The sequence below is a fragment of the Capricornis sumatraensis genome, chromosome 10, assembly GCF_032405125.1.
Source record: "Capricornis sumatraensis isolate serow.1 chromosome 10, serow.2, whole genome shotgun sequence".
Taxonomy (NCBI): Eukaryota; Metazoa; Chordata; class Mammalia; order Artiodactyla; family Bovidae; genus Capricornis; species Capricornis sumatraensis.
The window spans coordinates 14,842,900-14,863,369 of NC_091078.1; the positions used below are offsets into that span (position 1 = coordinate 14,842,900).

The window sequence follows — 20,470 nt, forward strand, 5'->3', positions numbered from 1 at the left end:
AATCACAAGCTGCAGAGCACAGCCAAAAGGAAAAAAAAAAAATGCTTTACAAGCCATGCGGTGGAAGACAATATCTGTAAATCACATGACTGATAAGAATATATAGAACATACAAAGAATGCATACAACTCAACAATAAATGGACAAACCACTCAATTTAAAAATGGACAATAACTTTGAATAGACATTTCTCCAAAGGAATCCAAATGGTCAATAAATACAATACCATTAATAAATAGGAAAATACAAATTAAAAACACAACAAGATATCACTTTATACCCTCCAAGATGGCTATAATCAAACAGAGAGTAGCAAGTGTTGACAAGGGTGTGAAAAAATTGAAACTCACAAACCTTTACAGTGAGAATACAAGATGACGCAGTCCTTTCGGAAAGGTCTGGCAATTTCCCAAAAAGTTAATCATAGGGTTACCATGTGATCCAGCAATTCCACTTCTGGTATATACCCCAAAGAACTGAAAACATACATCCATATAAAAAACTTGGACATGAATGTTAATGACAGCACGATTCATAATAGCCCATAAGGGTTAATTGGGTCATTAACAACTGATATGTCCATCAACAGGAATGGATAAACAAAATATGGCATATGTATTCAAAGAAAGATTATTTGGCAATAAAAAGAAGTACTGAAAATATCATAGGATAAGTAAACTTTGAAAACATGCTAAGTGAAAGAAGCCAGACACAAAAGAAAACATTATTATATGACTCCATTTTTATGAACATCAAGAATAGGCACATCTATAGAGACAGGAAATAGATTAGTGGTTATCAAGAGGATGGGGAGTGAATTGGGAAGAAAAGGGTTTCCTTTTGGGGTGATGAAAGTGTTCTTGATTTAGATATTGGTGATAGCTACACAACTTTGTGGATATACTAAAACCTACTGAATTGCATACTTTAAAATAAAAAATTTTATGGCCTATGAATTGTATCTCAACAATGATAAAAAAGATTAGCGTAGGAGACCTAAAAGTCTTCTTAAACATAAAACAAAAACCTGAATGCTTTTCTATGAACTCAGTTTTATAACTATGATTTTCTTCTTCTTCAGTAACAATAATCATAACAATAGTAGGTTCTTATTAGACTTGTAACAAGCATTTTGTACCTAGAATCCCCTCTTGAATCATCTCAGTGACCTCATACAGAGGGGTTATGATTCTATTTTATAGAAAGGAAACTGACGTTCAAGAGGCTAAGTAATTTGCACAAGCTCTTATCAAGGTAAGTACGTCTGACTCCAGAGGTTCCATTTTTTTTTAAGATTTTTTTGGGGTGGGGGTTGTGCTACACAGCATGTAGGATCTTCATTCCCTGACCAGGGACTGAACCTGTGCCTCCTGGAGCAGAAATATGAAGTCCTTACCACTGGCCTGCCAGGGCATTCCCCAGAAGTTATATCACACTGTTCTGTCTTCCTGAAAACAGTGGCTTACTGGTCTCCAATACTAAGTTATTTTTTGATGTGTTATGTTGTTTTTTCTATCTCCATAAACAGATCAGATATTTCAGGACCCAGGATTAGACAGTTATCTTTCTACCTTAGTTTGCTGAGTACAGGACAAAGACAGAAAAAAAGCCCTTTATGACAAGTTTTTATTTGTATCAAATACAGAGTACCATAAGTAAATATAAGATTATGACTTGAATATTGTAATATAGCTTATAATTTGGCAAATTAATTATCCAAAATTTATTACATGTTTGAGTACACACTGATGAAATTACTTGGCATAACTTGTAAAGATAAATATTTCTGTACCTTATTTAACCACTTGTCATGTATATATGTGGTACATATATGAACAAATGTGTGTGTATATGTGTATAAACACACTTCTGAATTAAATATACTTGTATAAAAGCTAAAGATTTATGTATTATCTTTAATTCCTTTAAAAAAATCTATTATATTAAATTGCATCTGCATTCAAAGCAGAAATGTAAAAAAATGATCACTTTGCTTAGTACACATGAATTTACAGTGTAATGGAAAATGAAACAAAAATTTCAACTGAAATACTATATTCCTGTTTAATTGACATTTGCCTGGCACTATCAAACTATGGAAATAAACCTCCTACTTTAGGTTGTTGAGAGAATAAAGATTCTATTGTGCATTACTGTACCCCCTAAATTAAGAATCAACATTATTATAGTAGGAAAGGTGGCATTCAGTTTTCTTCTTGATTAATATGGGAATTCTCAGGAAACAATCCGGGCAGTGTCTGTACTCCTGGGATGCAGCTTCATGCTTTTCCATCAGTGGAAGTCAGGCTTCTCAGGAAAGGTGCAGCCAGTCCTCCTAATGATGACACTTGCAGCATAGTGGCCAGCACGGATGCATTCGGTTAGGGGCTTGTCAGAGACCAGCTGAGACAGAAAACCTGGAGCACAGACAGAAGGGAGAAACCTGAGTATTGTGTAATGGCATCAGAAATGTCAGATGGGCCAGAATAAAATATGGTCTACGTACCTTTAGTCTTGACAGTGAAGTGTCAAACCTCCAAGGTTAGAGGGTTCTTCCCTAATAATTCTTTTAAAGAGCTCAAGTTGGGACTTAACAACTCATCATCAAGTCAATCTAGTCTTTCTAGGCATAAACGATCATGCTTTCCTTTAACTCTGAGAGTAAAAGGTTGTAAGAAAGAATTACTGGCCAAATAGTATTATCTTTGGTCTTTACCAAAGCTGAGTAATTATGAGCTATACCTCTGCCTATCTCTCTAAATTCCTTCTGTATTGCTGTTAGAGAATTGTTATTTGGGAAAAACTCTATCATCTGGATATCTCTCCAAGAACAAATCTGAGAGTTGAAAAGTTATGAAGGACCTTTTATATACCTTTTTCACTCCCAGAAGTATCAGGGAAATAATATCTAGAGTCAAGCACCATGGAACAGTTTGACATTAAAATAAATATGATTAGATAATAATGCTGAGGCCTTTTGCTCCCGATCAAGATGAAATAAAACAATCAGATTTACCCTTTCTTCAGAAACGACTTTAAAATAAAAACAAAGTATATGAAACAAAGTTTTTCAAATATTGTACATCAGTCACAAAAGATACATGAAAGAAGGGAAACAAATGAGGAAAACTACCAGGCCACGATTCACAGAAGGAAAACCTTGGCAGAGCCTGACAGTTACCGAGCTGAGAAGATGGAAGTAGGAATCATAATACGATAAACATTTATACAGACTGAGAAGGAAAAAAAAAGAGGAGAGACATAAATGGTCACTATTGATAAGAAGAAACATCATATCACTAGAGCATCTATACACACTAAAAGGATAACAATGCCAACGAAGTGTTATAGAACTATAAGGTGTTCAGATCTGACAAGTAAGACAAACTTCTGGAGATACACAATCTATCAAAGCTCACTCAGGAAGAAATAGATAACCTGAATAGCCTTGAGTTTATGAAACATTTGATTTTAAAATTAAAAAGCTTCCCACAAAGAAAATTCCAGTTCAGACGATGTCACTGCTGAATTCTACCAAACATTTAAAGAAGAAAAATAATGTCAATGTTATCGCTTAGTCGTGTCCGACTTTTTGCGACCCCATGGACTGTAGCCTACCAGGTTCCACCATCCGTGGGATTTTCCAGGCAAGAATACTGGACTGGGTTGCCATTTCCTTTTCCAGGAGATCTTCCCGACCCAGGGACTGAACCCGGGTCTCCCACATGGTAGGCATTGTAGGCAGACAACTTACTGTCTGAGCCACCAGGGAAGATATACAAACTCTAGAAAACTAGAAAGGATATTTTCTGACTCACTCTTTGAGGCCAGCTTTACTCTGACAGTATAATCAGAAAAGATGCAAATATTTTAGCAAATCCAATCCAATAGTATATTTTAAAAGATAATCATTCATGATAAGGTAGCATTTATCCTAGAAATGCAAGGTTGGTTTAACTTTCAAAAATCAATCAGTGTAATCTACCATATTAACCAGGAAAATCATATGGTCATCTTCATAGATACTGAAAAATCATTTGATGAAACCCAAGATGGATTTCTAAAAAAAACTTTCAACAAACTAGTAACAGAAGGGAACTTCTATGAAAACCTTGCAGTTAATATCATTCTTAATGGAGGATGATGAAGTGTTATTCCCCTTAAAATGAAGAACAAGGAAAGAATGTTTGTTCTTAAACATTGTACTGTAGACTCTAGCCCGTGCATTAAGGCAAACAGAAGAAAGAAAAGGCATCAAAATTGAAAATGAGGTAGAACTGTCTTCATTTGCAGATGGCATGACCACCTATATCTATGGTTCTCAACAGTGGTAATTCTGCCTCCTGGAGAACATGTGGCAATGTCATACTCATGCCAGAGGGTGCTAATGGCAACTAGAGGGTAGAGCCCAGGGATGCTGCTAAATATCCTATGATGTCAATAATACCCAAACTGAGAAATCCTGGTCTATATAAAAATGCCTATGGAATCTAGAAAAAAGTTAACTTGAACTACTAAGTTAGTTTAGTGAAGTTGCAAGATATAAGATTCCTATACAAAAATCAATTGAATTTTTATACTAGTAATGTGTGTATATATAGCAATTGTATATGCCAGCAGTGAACAGTTAGAAATTGATATTAAAAATACTCTTCACCATACTACCAAACATGTGAAATACCTAAATCTGACAAAAGCTGTGTAAGACCTCAACACTGAAAATGACCAAAAAAATGCTGAGAAAACAACCCCAAACAAACAAAAAACAATGCTGAGAGACAAAAACAAGCTAAGTAAGATGAAGAGCTATAAACTATTAAGAGAACAGAAGACTCAATATTGTTATCAGCTCTACTGATTCAATGTAATATCAACCAAAATTCCAGCAAGCTTTTCTAATAGAAACTGACAAGCTGATTCTAAAATTTATGTGGAAATGCAAAGAATTTAGACTAATCATAACAGAACTCTGAAAACAAGAGTACTTGATTTAAAAATTTATTATAGAACTAAAATAATTTAGACACTGTGGTACAGGTATTAAGATGGACAAATAAATCAGTGAAACTGAACAGACAATCCAGAAATAAACTTACTTCTATGTGGCCAACTGATTTTTATACAGGTATTAAGCAATTCAATGGAGAAAGGATAATCTCTCTTTTTTTCCATGTTATTACAATAGACTTCTTTTTAAACAAATGTTCTTAGAGGAGCTGGATGGGCCATATGTGAAAACATAAAAAAACACATACACTTCTACCCTTCTTCACACCAACCACAAAATTAACTTGAAATGGATCACAGGTCTAAATGCAAGAGCTAAAACTATAAAACTGAGAAGAAAACTTATGAGAAAATCTTTGTGATTTTGAACTTGCCAAAGATCTTAGGACATAAAAAGTGTAAACTTTTATGAAAGAAAAAATAATTTTGACTTTGCTAAATTAAGCACTTTTACACAAACACTTTAGTGAAGAAGATAAACATGTCAGACAAGCACAGGAAAAGACGTTCAACATTATTATCTGTTAGAAACATGCTAATTAAAGCCACCATGAAATACCACTGCCCATCCACTAGAAAGGCTAAAATGAAAGAAAACTGACAAGACAAGTGTTGGCAAGAGTACAGATTAACTGAAACTCTCAAATACTGATTGCCTCTGTGTGTGTTCAATCATTCAGTTGTGTCCAACTCTTTGCGACCCCATGGATTGCAGCCTGCCAAGTTCCTCTGTCCATGGGATTCTCCAGGCAAGAATACTGGAGTGGGTAGCCATTTCCTCCTCCAGGGGATCTTCCCAACCCAGGGATCAAACCTGAGTTTCCTGCATCTCCTGCATTGGCAGGCGAATTCTTTACCTCAGAGACACCGGAAAGCCCCAAATACTGATTATGAAACTATAAGACTCTTTTTGAAAAACAGTTATCAGTGTCTTAAAAAGTTAAACATACACCTATCAAAAGACTCAGTCTTTCTATTTCAGGTATTTAACCATGGTTTGTATATGAATGTTCAGACCAGCTTTATTTGGCATAGCCCCAAACTGGAAATAATCCAAATAGTACGGACGCAGTAAATGTGTCCATAGTGATGGTCCATGGGTGTATACATAAGTCAACATTTGTAAAACTGTACACTTTAAACATGTGCAGTTTATTGTATGTCAATTATACCGTAATAAAACTACATAAAAAAACTGTTGTAGTTACAAATAAGATAGTCAAGAACAGAAAAATCTGGGGCTACTTCCCCTCTAAGGAAAACCAGAGATGCTATAGCAGTACTCAAATACGCAGAACAGATGATAATGAGAAACTGTTCTGTAGCCAGACTTTTAGGCCTCACAGGCCCTGGGCAGCTGGGGGGTTAAGGTTAATTTAAAAGCTGTGGTATAGTGACCTGTAGAGAGCATTATAAGAGATTTATGTTCTTTCTCTTCTACCATTCTGACCACACAGGCTTCTCCCTTGTCAGATTTGGGGAATGCCGTATCCAATAAAATAAATAAGTACGCCCAACCGAAGAATAATTAATTTGGTTAATGGAGTGATGTATTTTGAAGACATTTGCTTAGAATGTGAAATCACTCTCTCAAGAGGTTTAGTAAGAGTATTTTATCATTGAGTTTTCAGGTAACAGTCAAAGGTCAATATTAACTTTCAGCCAAACTGTGAGACTAAACTGTTCAGCCCACACAGTGAATGGAGCAGATGCCAAATTCAGTCAGATCGGCTTACAATGGAAACACGTCTATTAGAAAGACTTATAAGGAACATCTGTTTTCCTCATTCCTCCTGGTATGTTCTTTCTGAGAAAAAGAAAGCTTATGTTTATGAAATATTTTTGAGAAGCATAAGTACCAGCATCCTCTTTATAATAGAAGAGCTAGTTGATGATTGAAGTGAAGTCCCCTGAAGAGACATTTGCTTTGACAAGTGGAAAACCTGCATGGAGAAAAAAAGCTTAGACCTTTGCCCTGAGTGAATATCAGTTCTTTAACAATCTATTTTTAAATTCTAACTGAGATGAACTACAGATGTTATATAATCAGTTATAAGTTGAACCTTCATAAAGTAGCTGATATGAGTCTTCACAAGTTGTACAAAATAGTTTAAAAAAATAAAGGAGCTTATATTTAAAGAATCATAGGAAATTCTTTCATAATAAGAATTAAACATCCCCAAGATACGTTTTTTATTGCATAAAATATACATAACCTCAAAGCTACCATTTCAACCATTTTAAAGTGTACAATTCAAGCCATTAAGTCTATTTGCAATGTAGTGTAACCATCACCTCTATCAATTTCCAGAATATTTTCATTACTCCAACAGAAACTATATTTATTAAACTCTCCATTCTCTCCCACCCCTGGCCTTTTGTGTCTGCCTTACTTCACTTAGCATAATGTTTTTCAGTACAATTTTTTAAGTTTAGATTTTTATTATTAGCTGGCCTAAAAAGTATTTTTTAAAAACCACATTTGGAAATAATTTCAAATTCAGAAAACTTGCCAAAAAAAGAAAGAAAACTTGCAAATAATGCAAATAGTATCCATATATCCTTTACCTGGATGTACTTATTGTCAACATTTTGCTCCTTTTGGGCCCATCTGCTCTTGTATAAAATTGTATAACACAATTTTCTCCACTGAACTAATTGAGAAGAAGTGGCATTTGTCATGCCCTTTACCTTTAAATCTATCTATGCATCTTTCCTGAGAATAAGGCTAGTCTCATGGGTAACCATAGTCATCGACTTCAGTAGTACTGTTACAACAGTGTTATCTAATTGACTGTTCATATTCCAGTTTTGTCAATGACCCATTAATATCCTTCATAGCAGTTTTCTTCCATCTAGGATAGAATTTAGTCTAGGATTTGTCATATTTTTAGTTTCCTTTATCTTGAACATTTCCTTTGACTTTTGTGACAAGGACATTTTTGAAGAATACAGTCTTCCCCTACTCCGTATTTAACAGAGTGATGCTCATTTTGGTTTGTCTGATATTTCTTCATGATTAAATTCAGATTATGCATTCCTGGCCAGAATACTAGAAAAATTATGTTGTGTCCTTCTCAAGGGTATCACATTTAGGAACACATTATGTCTGGCTGCTATTCACTGGTGATAATTTTGATCACCTGATCAAGATGTTGTCCTACTTCTCCACTGTATAGCTATATTTTCCCTTGCATCTAACAAGGAGTCTGCTGGTAGACACTTTAATACCATGCAAATATTCTGCTCCCTATAAAGAATCCCAATCCCTTCTCCCAAATTTAGTATTCACTCATAATTCCTAACTGAAGCAACTTAAACCATGATGATTTTCTAACTCCAGCACTCCCTTCACATTTACCAGTCAGCTTTCAACATTCTATATGCAAGAGCTTATCTCTTATCTCATTTACTATTTTTCATCTATTTATGTATCAATAAGGAGGCACAGACTTTTGTTTTTTAATCAATGGTTTATAATTCAATACAGCTCTATATGGTGCTCAAAATTTCCCAGTTTTTACCAGTGGGAGCACCTTAAAGCTGGCTCAGGTGTCCTTGGATATGCCCCTCATACTATCTTTGAGTACTTCCTTACTTTTGGGAATTATATTACTGGCTCATCTTAAAGTCACCCTATCTCAGCCTTAGAACCTGCCATTTTTCCAAGGATACCTATTTCCTGTTAGGGTAAAATGGTGTTAGAGACCACAGTGTGGGAGGTAGGTGCATTCTTTGCTTCTAGACCCTGACAGCAAATGGAGCTAGGAAGTATGTACTTATACACATGTACAGATACAGATACACATACATACACACATAAATGTGTACGTATGCATATACATGTGTACACAAACCTATTTTAGAAATTGAATTGACACCAATGCTTCCAGTTCCAATCCATCCTTATAGCGCTCTTTCTTACCTTTCTCCAGTCCATTATTATGATTCTGTACTTTTTTCCATAGTGAAAACCCTAGCTTTCAACAATATCAAAATATTTATTGGCTCAGTTTTATACTATCTCCAAAACAGCTTCAAAATTGCTTCACTACTAATTTTACAAAACCCCAAAACTGTTAAAAACAGCTTAGAATCTGTTTGCTGTTCTCCAATGTGCTCTAATACTGTGTTCAGTATGCTCTTTAGATTGGTTCTCCTTTTTACTCCACTTCAGAATTGACAGGTTGTTGCTGAACCGCAAAAGACCCCGGGACTCTCGGCCTCCAGAGAAGAATTCAATCCGGGCCCAGAGACGAGGCTTGATCGCTCAGAGCTTTTGTGTAATAAAGTTTTATGAAAGTATAAAAGAGATAGAGAAAGCTTCTGACATAGACATCAGAAGGGGGAAGAAAGAGTACCCCCTCACTAGTGTTAGGAATGGAGTTATATACTTTTAATTAGCTATTACAGTGAATCAAAAGAATGTCTGGAGGTTGTAAAGATCTTACTAGACCCACTCCCATAATTTACATTTTAAGATAACAGGATTAGCCAGAAGGTTTTTTCCAGAAACTGTCCTTAAGCAGGATACATTATTGTTATATAATCCTAAGGAATGTAGAGGGAAAAAAAGTTTGTCCTTTCCTCCTCCTTGAGAATTCCAGACCCCTCTCTCCCTGGGGACCCCCAAACTTCTTATCAGCCTGCCTAGGAATTGACTCTCTCAGAATGGTTCACTTACTTAAGACCGAAAAAAATGTTGGGGGTCACGATTTCAATTTTCATCCCTCACTTTCATCCTTATTAACTTAATACTTTTTAAAAAATATGTAGAATATTAAAAATTCTAAAAAAGGTATGCTCAGAGAAGTGTCACTTTCTTTTACCCTATGCTCTTTCCATTGGAGGTACCCAATTTCACTGTTTTTTGGTTTGTCTTCATGAGAAATGCTGGACTGGATGAAGCACAAGCTGGAATCAAGATTGCCAGGAGAAATATCAATAACCTCAGATATGCAGATGACACCACCCTTAGGGCAGAAAGTGAAGAAGAACTAAAGAGCCTCTTGATGAAAGTGAAAGAGGAGAGTGAAAAAGTTGGCTTAAAACTCAACATTCAGAAAACTAAGATCATGGCATCCAGTCCCATCACTTCATGGCAAATAGATGGGAAAACAATGGAAACAGTGACAGACTTTTTTTTGAGGGGCTCCAAAATCACTGCAGAGTGACTGCAGCCATGAAATTAAAAGACGCTTACTTTTTGGAAGAAAAGTTATGACCAACCTATACAGCATGTTAAAAAGCAGAGACATTACTTTGCCGACAAAGGTCCATCTAGTCAAAGCTATGGTCTTTCCAATAGTAATGTATGAATGCGAGAGCTGGACTATAAAGCAAGCTGAGTCTCAAAGAATTGATGCTTTTGAACTGTGGTGTTGGAGAAGACTCTTAAGTCCCTTGGACAGCAAGGAGATCTAACCAGTCCATCCTAAAGGAAATCAATCCTGAGTATTCACTGGAAGGACTGCTGCTGAAGCTGAAACTTCAATACTTTGGCCACCTGATGCAATCAACTGACTCCTTTGAAAAGACCCTGATGCTGGGAAAGATTGAAGGCGGGAGGAGAAGGGGACAACAGAGGATGAGATGGTTGGATGGCATCACCAACTCAATGGACATGAATTTGAGTAAACTCCAGGAGTTGGTGATGGACAGGGAGGCCCGTCGTGCTGCAATCCATGGGGTTGCAAACATTTGGACATGAATGAGCAACTGAACTGAACTCTTGTGTTTATTTTTGTAAAAGTAAGCAGATATCTGTGCATTTTCTTATTTCCTCTTTTTTTATACAAAAGGAGTGGCATAGAATATATGCCGTTTTGCACTTTGCTTTTTTTTTTTCCACTTAAAATATCTCCTGGCATCACTGCATACTAATACATAAAGATTTTCCTCATTCTTTTTTACAGCTGCATAGCAGCTTATTGTATGGATACACCATAGTTCATTCACTCCATCTCCTATGTGTGAATGTTCACCAGTTTTTAATGCTTTGAAATGACAAATAATTCTGTAACGAATAACATTTTGCATGTGTGCTTTTATGCTGTTGTGTGTTTGTGTATCTTTCGGGTAAATTTCTAGAAGTGGCATTTTGGGGGTTGAAGGATAAATACGTAAGTAGTTTTGTTAGATACTGCCAAATTCCACTCTCTTGGGGTTAAACCTTTTGCATTTCCACTGGTAATGTTTAATGAGCATTTCCCCACAATCTCAATAACAGAGTACACTGTCAAGCTTTTGATTTTTTGCCAATCTGATGGGTTAGAAACATATCTCAATGTGAATTTAATTTGCATCTCTCTTACCATGGGTGAGATTGAAGACCTTGTTCTATGTTTAAAAAACTAATCTCTTTCTGTGAATTGTTTTTTCTGATCTTTTGCTTATTTTTCTGTAGAATTTTTGGCTCTCCCACCCCAATTTTTTAAAGTTCTCTGTATTTTTAGGATATTATTTCAATAAAGTATTTTTAGGTAGGAAAAATACAATATGATGTTAGTATATACAAATACTGTGCCAGCAAGTAAACAAAGTGCTTATTCATATTTCATTCACTGAATGTGATGAATTACAAATACTGTGGCTAGAAGACACTATAGCAGATAAATATGGCTTGCAGATAAATTAAAAAAGAATTTTGTACTCTTTCAGTAAAGACTCTGGGCCAAAGAAGAAGTAAGAAGCAAAATTTTAAATAACTGACTTGGCATGGGTGTTCAATATGAAAAAGTACTTTAGAAGCTCTTTGTGGGGAGGCCATTAGCTTATGGTCCTTGTCAGTATATCATGTTAAAAATGAATAGTAAGGCTCTGTGTATATGCCTTTCAAGACAGCCATGAGAACAGGAACAGGAGGCATACACTGGTGAACGAGAAACAGCAGTACAGGTTTCCGAATCAAGAACATGCTGAGGCAGTGGTTGTACCTTTTAACTTGAGTGCCTTCTTTCTGTGACTCCTAACTTCTCTTTGATCCTTTCATGGACAGGCTTATTCCAGGGCCTCTCCCACTTTTGGTCATGTCATGGACCTTAGGTCTCGGGCTGCTGAGGCACAGTGTACCTGAAGGCTTCTCACTGACACTGAATTTGGTTCCTAGGGCTCTGAATCTTGGAGCAATCACAGACCCAGAGTTCTCAGAATAAACCTCAGTCCATTAACAACCAGTATGGTTTATTATCTTCTGGTTAATTTCATTTGGACTTTTCTTTTACTGCTATTAAAGAGAGTGGTCAATTTTAGCATTCAGTCAGCATGAATTCAGTGTCCGAGATTAGACCTGACACATAATTTAAACTGTGCTGAAAGGAGTACCAAGTTTTTTTCCCTCAAAGCATATAGAGGTGTGATGGCTAGTGTGGGCAAAAGGCAATGAGATTTTCTAGCTCAAGTTGTCCATTCCATGTAGTTACTGTAGAAAACATACAACATGTAGAATTTTCTTAGTGGCATCCATAGAAAACAGAAATATTGTCAGTAACTATGAAAGTCTTAATAAAGACACTTAGGAGCCAGGAATAGTTTAGAAGGAAATGAATGAAATCTACAAGTCAGTATTTTCTTTTTCATATACAGTTCCTTCACTAATATTTTTCATGGTGGCTGGAACTAAAAACCCAGTAGACTCCATTCCTGTTCACTCAACATTCACAGTAAAAGCATGAGTTAGCTTTTCTGATTATCATCACATATGGCTACATGGTTTATGTTAAAAAAAAAAAAATCCAACAATTCAAAAAGGTGACCAGCTAAATCCATGCAAAGGAATTACAGAAAGCAGTTAACTAAAATGAGTTAGATCTTCATTAAGGTGCTATGAGACAATTTCCAAGATAAAAGTAAATGAAAACTCAAGTAAGCCCAGTATACTCTCATTTGATGAAAACTAGGATATGTATACATATATACACTTGTACAAACACAGAATATTTATGGGTGGATTCAATAGATACCAGCAACCAAAGCTACCTCACAGAGGGGAATTAGAGGACTGGGGTGCAAGCCATGCTTACCTTTCATCACATATAAATACAGTACTTCTATATTTCCTTTTTGTGCTGTTGTATTTTCTACTGCTTACAGGTATTATTTCTGTAATAAAAACTTTATTAGAAATATTTTCCTATATCTTTAAATATTCTTAGAGACCATGCATTTTAAATGTAGATGCAGTATAATTTACTTAATCCTATTACTGGATATTCAGGTGTATTTCTAATTTTTTTTACTACTATAAATAACACTGTAGTGAGTATCTTTATAACATTTTAATAACACTTATTGTACACAATTAAAAATTTTAATTTTCTTGGGATATATTTCTTGAAGGGTAATTAATTTTTTTAATTTATTTTTTTATTTATTGAGATGCACCAGATCTTGGTATATGTGGGATCCAGTTCCTTGCCCAGGGATAGAACCCAGGCCCTCTGCATTGGGAGCTCGGAGTCTTAGTCAATGGACCACCAGGGGAGCCCCAGAGGTAATTAATTTTAAGGATTTTTATTCATATTGCCAAACTCCTTTTCAAAATGATGTTATTAACGTATATACCCAATAGCATTCTTGCTATAAAAAAATCTGTTTGATAACAAAAAGTGAAAGGCAGAATTTTGTTTTAACTTAAATTTGTTTATTAGGGAGGTTGAAAATTTTTTTGCTCATATGCCTACTGGCCATTTGTATTGCTTCTTTTTATGAGCTGTCTGATGACAGCTTTTACCTGTTCTCCTACTAGAGGATTTCTCGTCTATAATTGATTTCTAAAAGATATTCTTCCAGTTTGTCTCCTATTTATGTTGAGAGTACTTCCTGTTATTTTGTCACTCGCCTTAGATTGCCACATCGATATATTTATCTTTTAATAGTTTTTTCCACTAAATTTGAGTTGAGACAGGTCTTCCATACCATGAATTCAGATAAATATCAGCTCGTATTTTCTTTAGTTCACTTATGGTCATTTAATTATTTACTCCATCTAGAAATTGAGTGTCATGATTGGTAGTAATCAACTTTCATTTTTCCCAGAGTTACATTTTTGTTCCACCACCGTATCTTAAGTAATCCATCTTGTTCCAAACATTTTAAAACATTTTATTTTGAAATAATTTTAGATTTACATAAGAGTTGCAAAGACAGTAGAGTACATCTGTACTCATTCTGATTTTATTAAATTCCTACATGTGTTTCCCTCCATTTTTACTCTTTGGTCAGATCTTTGCAATGTGTTTTAGAAACATGTTTATTCAAAACAGTAAAAAAGCAAAATTCTTCTATGTCTGAAGAATTATGATCATTTCCAGATTTTGGAAATGATTTTTACTTCCTGTTTCCTTTTATTTCCTAAATATTCTATAGTAAGTAATATTACTTTTATAATCAGAAAAAAATCAATAAACATTTTAAAGGATAACATGGAACATTTAATTATTCAGAAAATGTTTATGAACAACTCATTCAAGAATTTCAGTTAAGTGATGTTTTATTCTGATAGTTTTCCATTCATGCTTTTAGAATTTATTAATAATTGTAGCCAGTTGGGGAACAGCTTTCTGTAAAGTAAATCAGTATGAATGTTAAGTACAATGAAATTGGTCATTATTCTCAGAAAGATTTCTCAAGAACTAAAGATCTTCACTACCTTCTATATTCTCAGGTTTAGGGAAACACAGGCAATGTTAGAGGAGGCACCTTAGAGAGTTTTTGAGGCAACCTTAGTACAGTATTTCTTCCCCACATGAAGACTTCATTTGTAGATGGCATATGCCAAATACATCAGTCTGCATCTTTTGAAATGGAAATTCAGGGACCAATGCTTCCTTAGCAGGGATTCTGGGAGAATTCCTGCCAGAATTAAGCAGAAAGGTTCACTGTACTTGAATAGAGTGGTCATTATGTGGTATCAATAGAATAAGCTTTTTTAGTAAAAACGGTGAGATCACTGGCCATAGGATACTGGCCTTAGAATCTTAGAACACTGCAACTGATGAAGTTGGGAAACTTGAGGCACACGCACAAACTGAAGATACTAGTAAAATGAGGTGGGTGGAAGAAAGGTTTTTCCATTTTGGCCTTTTTTGTCTTTTAAATTCATAGACTATTTTTGGGAGCAGTTTTAGGTTTACAGAAAAACTAAACAGAAAGCACAGGGTTCCTATATACCCTCTCATTGCTACATCTCTTATTTCCCCTATCATTAACTGTTAACAATTAATGAGCCGATAATGACTCACTGAAGTCCACGGTTTATATTAGGGTTCACTTTATGTTGTTCATTCTAGGATTCTATGTTGTTCATATAGGATTCACAGACATATAAAAAGAAAATGTCTGATTTGTTACACACCATTACAATACTACATAGAATAGTTTCACTGCTCAAAAAACCCCTGTACTCTATCTATTCATACCTCTCACCCCCCCTCACCCCTTGACAATCACTGATATCTTTACTCTCTTCATAGTCTTGTCCTTTCGGTAAAGGATTCATACAATTTGTAGCGCTTTCAAACTGGCTTTCATTTAGCGTGGTATGTCTGAGTTTCTTTTGTGTCCTTTTCATGGCTTGATAGCTTGTTTCTTTTTATGACTGCATAATATTCCAAGGAATGGATATACTACAGTTTATTTATCCAGTCATCTATTGAACGACATCTTGACTGTTTATAAGTTTTGTCAATTATGAATAAAGTGCTATCAACATTTGTGTGCAGGGATGAAGGTATAAGTAGGTATAAGTTTTCCATTCATTTGGGCAACCAAGGATCACAATTGCTAGATCTTACAGTAAGTGTGTTTTTTAAGAAACTGTCAGACTGTTTTCCAAAGTGGCTGTACCATTTTGCATTTCTATCAGCGGTGAATGAATGAAAAGTTTCTGGTGCTGTACATCCTCACCACATAGTCTGCACATACAAACTCAAGATGCTGGCTTAATGATATGTGTAAAAGAATGTCTTTTTTCATTAAAAAATAAATCTTAATACTTACTTACAACTAAAAACCTCTCAAAACATGAAAGTATATGCCTTTTGTCCTATACTCACTTATCTATTTCATTGCTCACAGTAAACTTACTATATTTTACATATGTTGTCTTCGAAGCCACATGATTTATTTTAGACACTGATGGTATTCTCCACAGCTTTGGTTCAGATCCTTGAGGAGTAGGTCAATGATCTAATGAATCATTTGCATTCTAGATATTTATAATACTATGCTTTCTCTACTATCTTCATCCCTCATCCCACCCCAACTCATCCATTAAAGTTATCAATGTTCTTTAAACATGAGTAACTGTATAGTAGTGATGAGTTAATCACATAGTTATTAAGAGATAATATGGGAATAGTAACGTAAGTTATCATGTAATTACCTTTGTTCTCAGAGGCATTACCGTGTAATTAAAGCAAACCTGATATAATATTTTACAGCAACTAAGAGTGCTGAATTCTATATTCTCCCTGTCATTTTCTTTGTAAAAATTCTGCTGTCATTTCTAGGTCAATTTGATTTTCAATATTTGGTTATTTTCCATCTTTCTTAGGTATCCACACTTCAGTGATGATTTTATGTGCTCTCTTAGACTGGTCTGCTATACCTTCTAAACCAATGGTTATCAGATATATGCTGCCACATGGCAAATGAGTCAGTCAACTTAAAGGCTGTGCTTTATTTTTATTACCTGTGCATGCTCCAAGAGAGAGAATAAGCTATAAATTAAAACACTGACTAATCTGAATCCTCAATTTATTAGACTCATGCTACTATCATGCTAACACTCATATACTTATACAAATTTGTATAAGAAGCAAATGAAAATAAAAACCTAGAATGCTATCAAAAGTATTTTGATTAATTCAACCAACAGCTACTGAATACCTGCCATTACTAGGTAAGGTGCTAGACATCAAAGGATTCAAAGATGGATAAAACAGTGTTAATCCTTGAGGATTTTAGAGTTTTTAGGAAAGCCATATAAATACTTTAAAAATAATCCTGGCAGAAGTGTGTAACATGAATTCACTAGGAAAGAAAGTGCTGGCAGAGAGATCACACAGGCTTCTACTTCAATATTCTGGGAGTGTTTCTCTAAGTGCGGTTCCTGTACCAGCAGCTTTAGCGTGACCTAACCCCCATCCCCGACGTTATCAAATCAGAAACTCTGAGGACAAGACCCAGCAACTTATCTTTTAACAAGTCTTCCAGGTGATTCTGAATTCTGATGCACGCTCAAGTTTGAGAACCACAGGTCTAATGTGACTGATAATAAGGGTAGGAAGGAGAATAAACAGTGATTTGATGTGAGTGCTGATGCAAGTTAAAAAGTTAAGAACAATTCTGTGGCTTAAAGCTTAGGTAACTGTGTAGAAAATGAAACAAGGGTTATGCCCCAGGCATATATGTATGTTCATCGGAGTCTCATTGCTACTCCTGTGGAGAAGCTACATTTCACAACACTTTCAGTAAGAAATAGCAGTAAAGGTCCTAGGTAGGACACGACAAAGCCACTGTTACTGGATGCACTGGACATTCCACTAGGCATTTTAACAAATCGGATTTAGATATCTACTGGGTAACTTCAGTCCATTCTGTGATATCTTCCTGGGAGCCTCTGACTTGTATGCTACTGCCTATTAACATCAGGAACTGATGTTCAGGATTATGATCCTGAGAATCAGGTTTCATATTCTGGCACTAGAGGTAAAGAACCTGCCTGCCAATTCAGGAGATGTAAGAGACGGAGGGTTCAGCCCCTGGGCTGGGCAGGAAGATCCCCTGGAGGAGAAATGGCAACCCACTCCAGTATTCTTGGCTGGATATTCCCATGGACAGAGGAGCCTGGCGGGCTACAGTCCCTGGGGTTGCAAAGAGTAGTATACAACTCAGCAACTGAGCATCCACACACATAATAGCAAAGTTCAATCTTTTTTTTTTTTTTTGCTTTTTCACTTTTATTTATTTTTAAAAAACTTTTAAATTTTGTATTGTGGTATGGCCAATTAACAATGTTGTGATAGTTTCAGGTGTACAGTGAAAGGACTTGGCCATACATATACACGTATCCATCCTCTCTCAAACTTCCCTCCCATCCAGGCTGCCAAAAAACACTGAGCACAGTTCCACGTGCTACACAGTAGGTCCCTGAAGGTTACCCATTTTAAATATAGCAGTGTGTACATGTCCATCCCAAACTCCCTAACTATCCCTCTCCCCTGGCAACCAGAAGTTCATTCTCTAAGTCTGTGAGTCTGTTTCTGTTTTGTAAGTTAAGTTCATTTCTACCATTTCTTTTTAGATTCTACATATAAGGGATGCCATATAATGTTTCTCCTTCTCTGTTGGACTTATTTCACTCAGTACGATAATCTCTAGGTCTATCCATGTTGCAGCAAATGGCTTTATTTTATTCTTTTTACTGGCTGAGTAATATTCCATTGTACACATGTACATCTTCTTTATCCAACCTTCTGGCAGTGGTCATTTAAGCAGCACAGTTTAATCTTAGGTGAAGGTACTCTGATACTGAAGTATGGTCTAACCTGCTATTTCCTGACTCATTCCCTTTCTGACAAAATCCCTCAATAACCAAGTTCTTATTTATACTGTTTATTTGACATAAGAGGTAAGTTTGTTGTAACTATGCATGCGATTAACTGACTTTATATCGTACAATGAATATTTACTGGCTATTCTCTGCTAGGTACTGTGGTGGATCCTGAGGATACACTGGTGAAGAAGACACATAGAGACCCTATTCTCTTAAAGCTTGTATTTTAATGGGGGAGATTTTTAAAGCAGCAATAAGTCAGTGAGTAAGATAATAAATAAGTAAGATAATTCCAGACAATGTTAAGTGCTATTAAGGAAAATGACTATGTGCAGCAGTACAGAAGAGTGAATGGAGCCATGTTAGATAGAATAATTAGAGAAAACTGTTAAGCTGAGACTGAGGATGGCAAAGACATTGCCATGCAAAGTAGGGACGAGCATTCCAGGCAAAGGGAATTCCATGTGCAAAGTGTCTAAGGCCTGAAAGAAGGCTTGCATAGCTAGAGCATGCAAGCAAAGGTGAAATTTATGCAGATTTTCTTCAGAATGTTTTTTTAAAGGTGCAAAACCCTTTAAAATGTTTACTAGTTATATTAGTTTCCTTTGGCTGCTGTACTAAATTACCACAAACTAGGTGACCTAACATATCAGAAATTTATTCTCTCATGGTTGCTGTGGCCAGATGTCCAAAATCAAGGGCCCATGATCCCTCCAAAGGCTCTAGAGGAAAATCTTCCCTTGCCTCTTCCAGCTTTGGGTGGCTATTGGCATTCCTTGGGTTATGGCCACATCCCTCTGTCTGCTCTGTCCTCACATTAACTTCTGCTCTGTGTATTTAATCTCCCTATGCCTCTCTCTTATAAGGACACTTTTGTTGTAATTTCAAGCCCACTGAGATAATCCAGGATAATTTCATATGAAAAGCCTAAACTTAATTACTTCTGTAAGACCTTTTTGCCAAATAAGGTAACATTCAAAGGTTCTGGGCATTAAGATATGGACATATCTTTATGGAGGTGACCGTTAGCCCACTACAGTCTGCCTTCTGGACCCCCAAATTTATGTCTGTCCCCTGTGCAAAATACATTCACCCTACCCTAATATTCCCCAAAGTCTCAAACCTAAAGTTTAAACTCTCATCCAAACATCATCAGTTCAAAAGTCCCAAATCTCATCCAGATCATCTAAATCAGCAACAGGTCAAAACCCTGGGGTAAAATTCCTCTGCATCTGTGAATCAGAGAAACAAGACATCAATAGGGCTCCTGCTTTCCAAATGCAGTGGTGGGATAGGCATGTGATAATAGTTACAGACATTCCTATTCCAGAAGGAAGAAAATGGAACAGACACAGAAAGGAGTTCCTTGTCTTGATTTTCAGAATTTGGCCAGGCAGAATCCCCTTCCCTGGTGGCTCAGATGGTAAATGCCGAAGACCTGGGTTTGATCCCTGGGTTGGGAAGATCTTCTGGAGGAGGGCATGGCAACCCACTCTAGTATTCTTGCCTGGAGAATCCCATGGACAGAGGAGCCTGGAGGGCTACAGTGCATGGGGCCGCAAAGAGTTGGACAAGACTGAGAGACTAAGCACATAGGAAGCTACTGTAGTAAGTAAAAAACGGGCCTGAGTTAAAGCAGTAGATCTGATAAAGCAGAAAAACAGATGGATTTGAGATAAGTTGACATGAGATATATCCTTAAAATTGAGTCAAAAGAACTCACTGAAGGTTTGAACAGAGGGAAAGGAAAGTACTGAGTATGATCCCTAGATTTCTAGCTTAAGATATAGGGTGTTTGATGTTCCATGTGTTGTGTGATAGATGGATCATGCTGTAGGGAACATTTTCAGAACTCTATGAGAAAAGGGGTAAAGACAAGGCATGCAAACATACATGTACATAGAG

At 36.0% G+C, this 20,470-nt stretch overlaps 1 protein-coding gene across 1 annotated transcript in view; it reads right to left on the reverse strand.

The window, feature by feature from the left end:
* Nucleotides 1–1,625: 1,625 nt before the first annotated feature.
* Nucleotides 1,626–20,470, reverse strand: part of ADK (adenosine kinase) — a 504,899-nt gene continuing 486,054 nt past the window's right edge. The window contains exon 11 of the mRNA XM_068981947.1: nucleotides 1,626–2,417. Coding sequence (XP_068838048.1) covers nucleotides 2,293–2,417 — 125 coding nt within the window. The 3' untranslated portion in view covers nucleotides 1,626–2,292. The remainder of the gene's footprint in view (nucleotides 2,418–20,470) is intronic.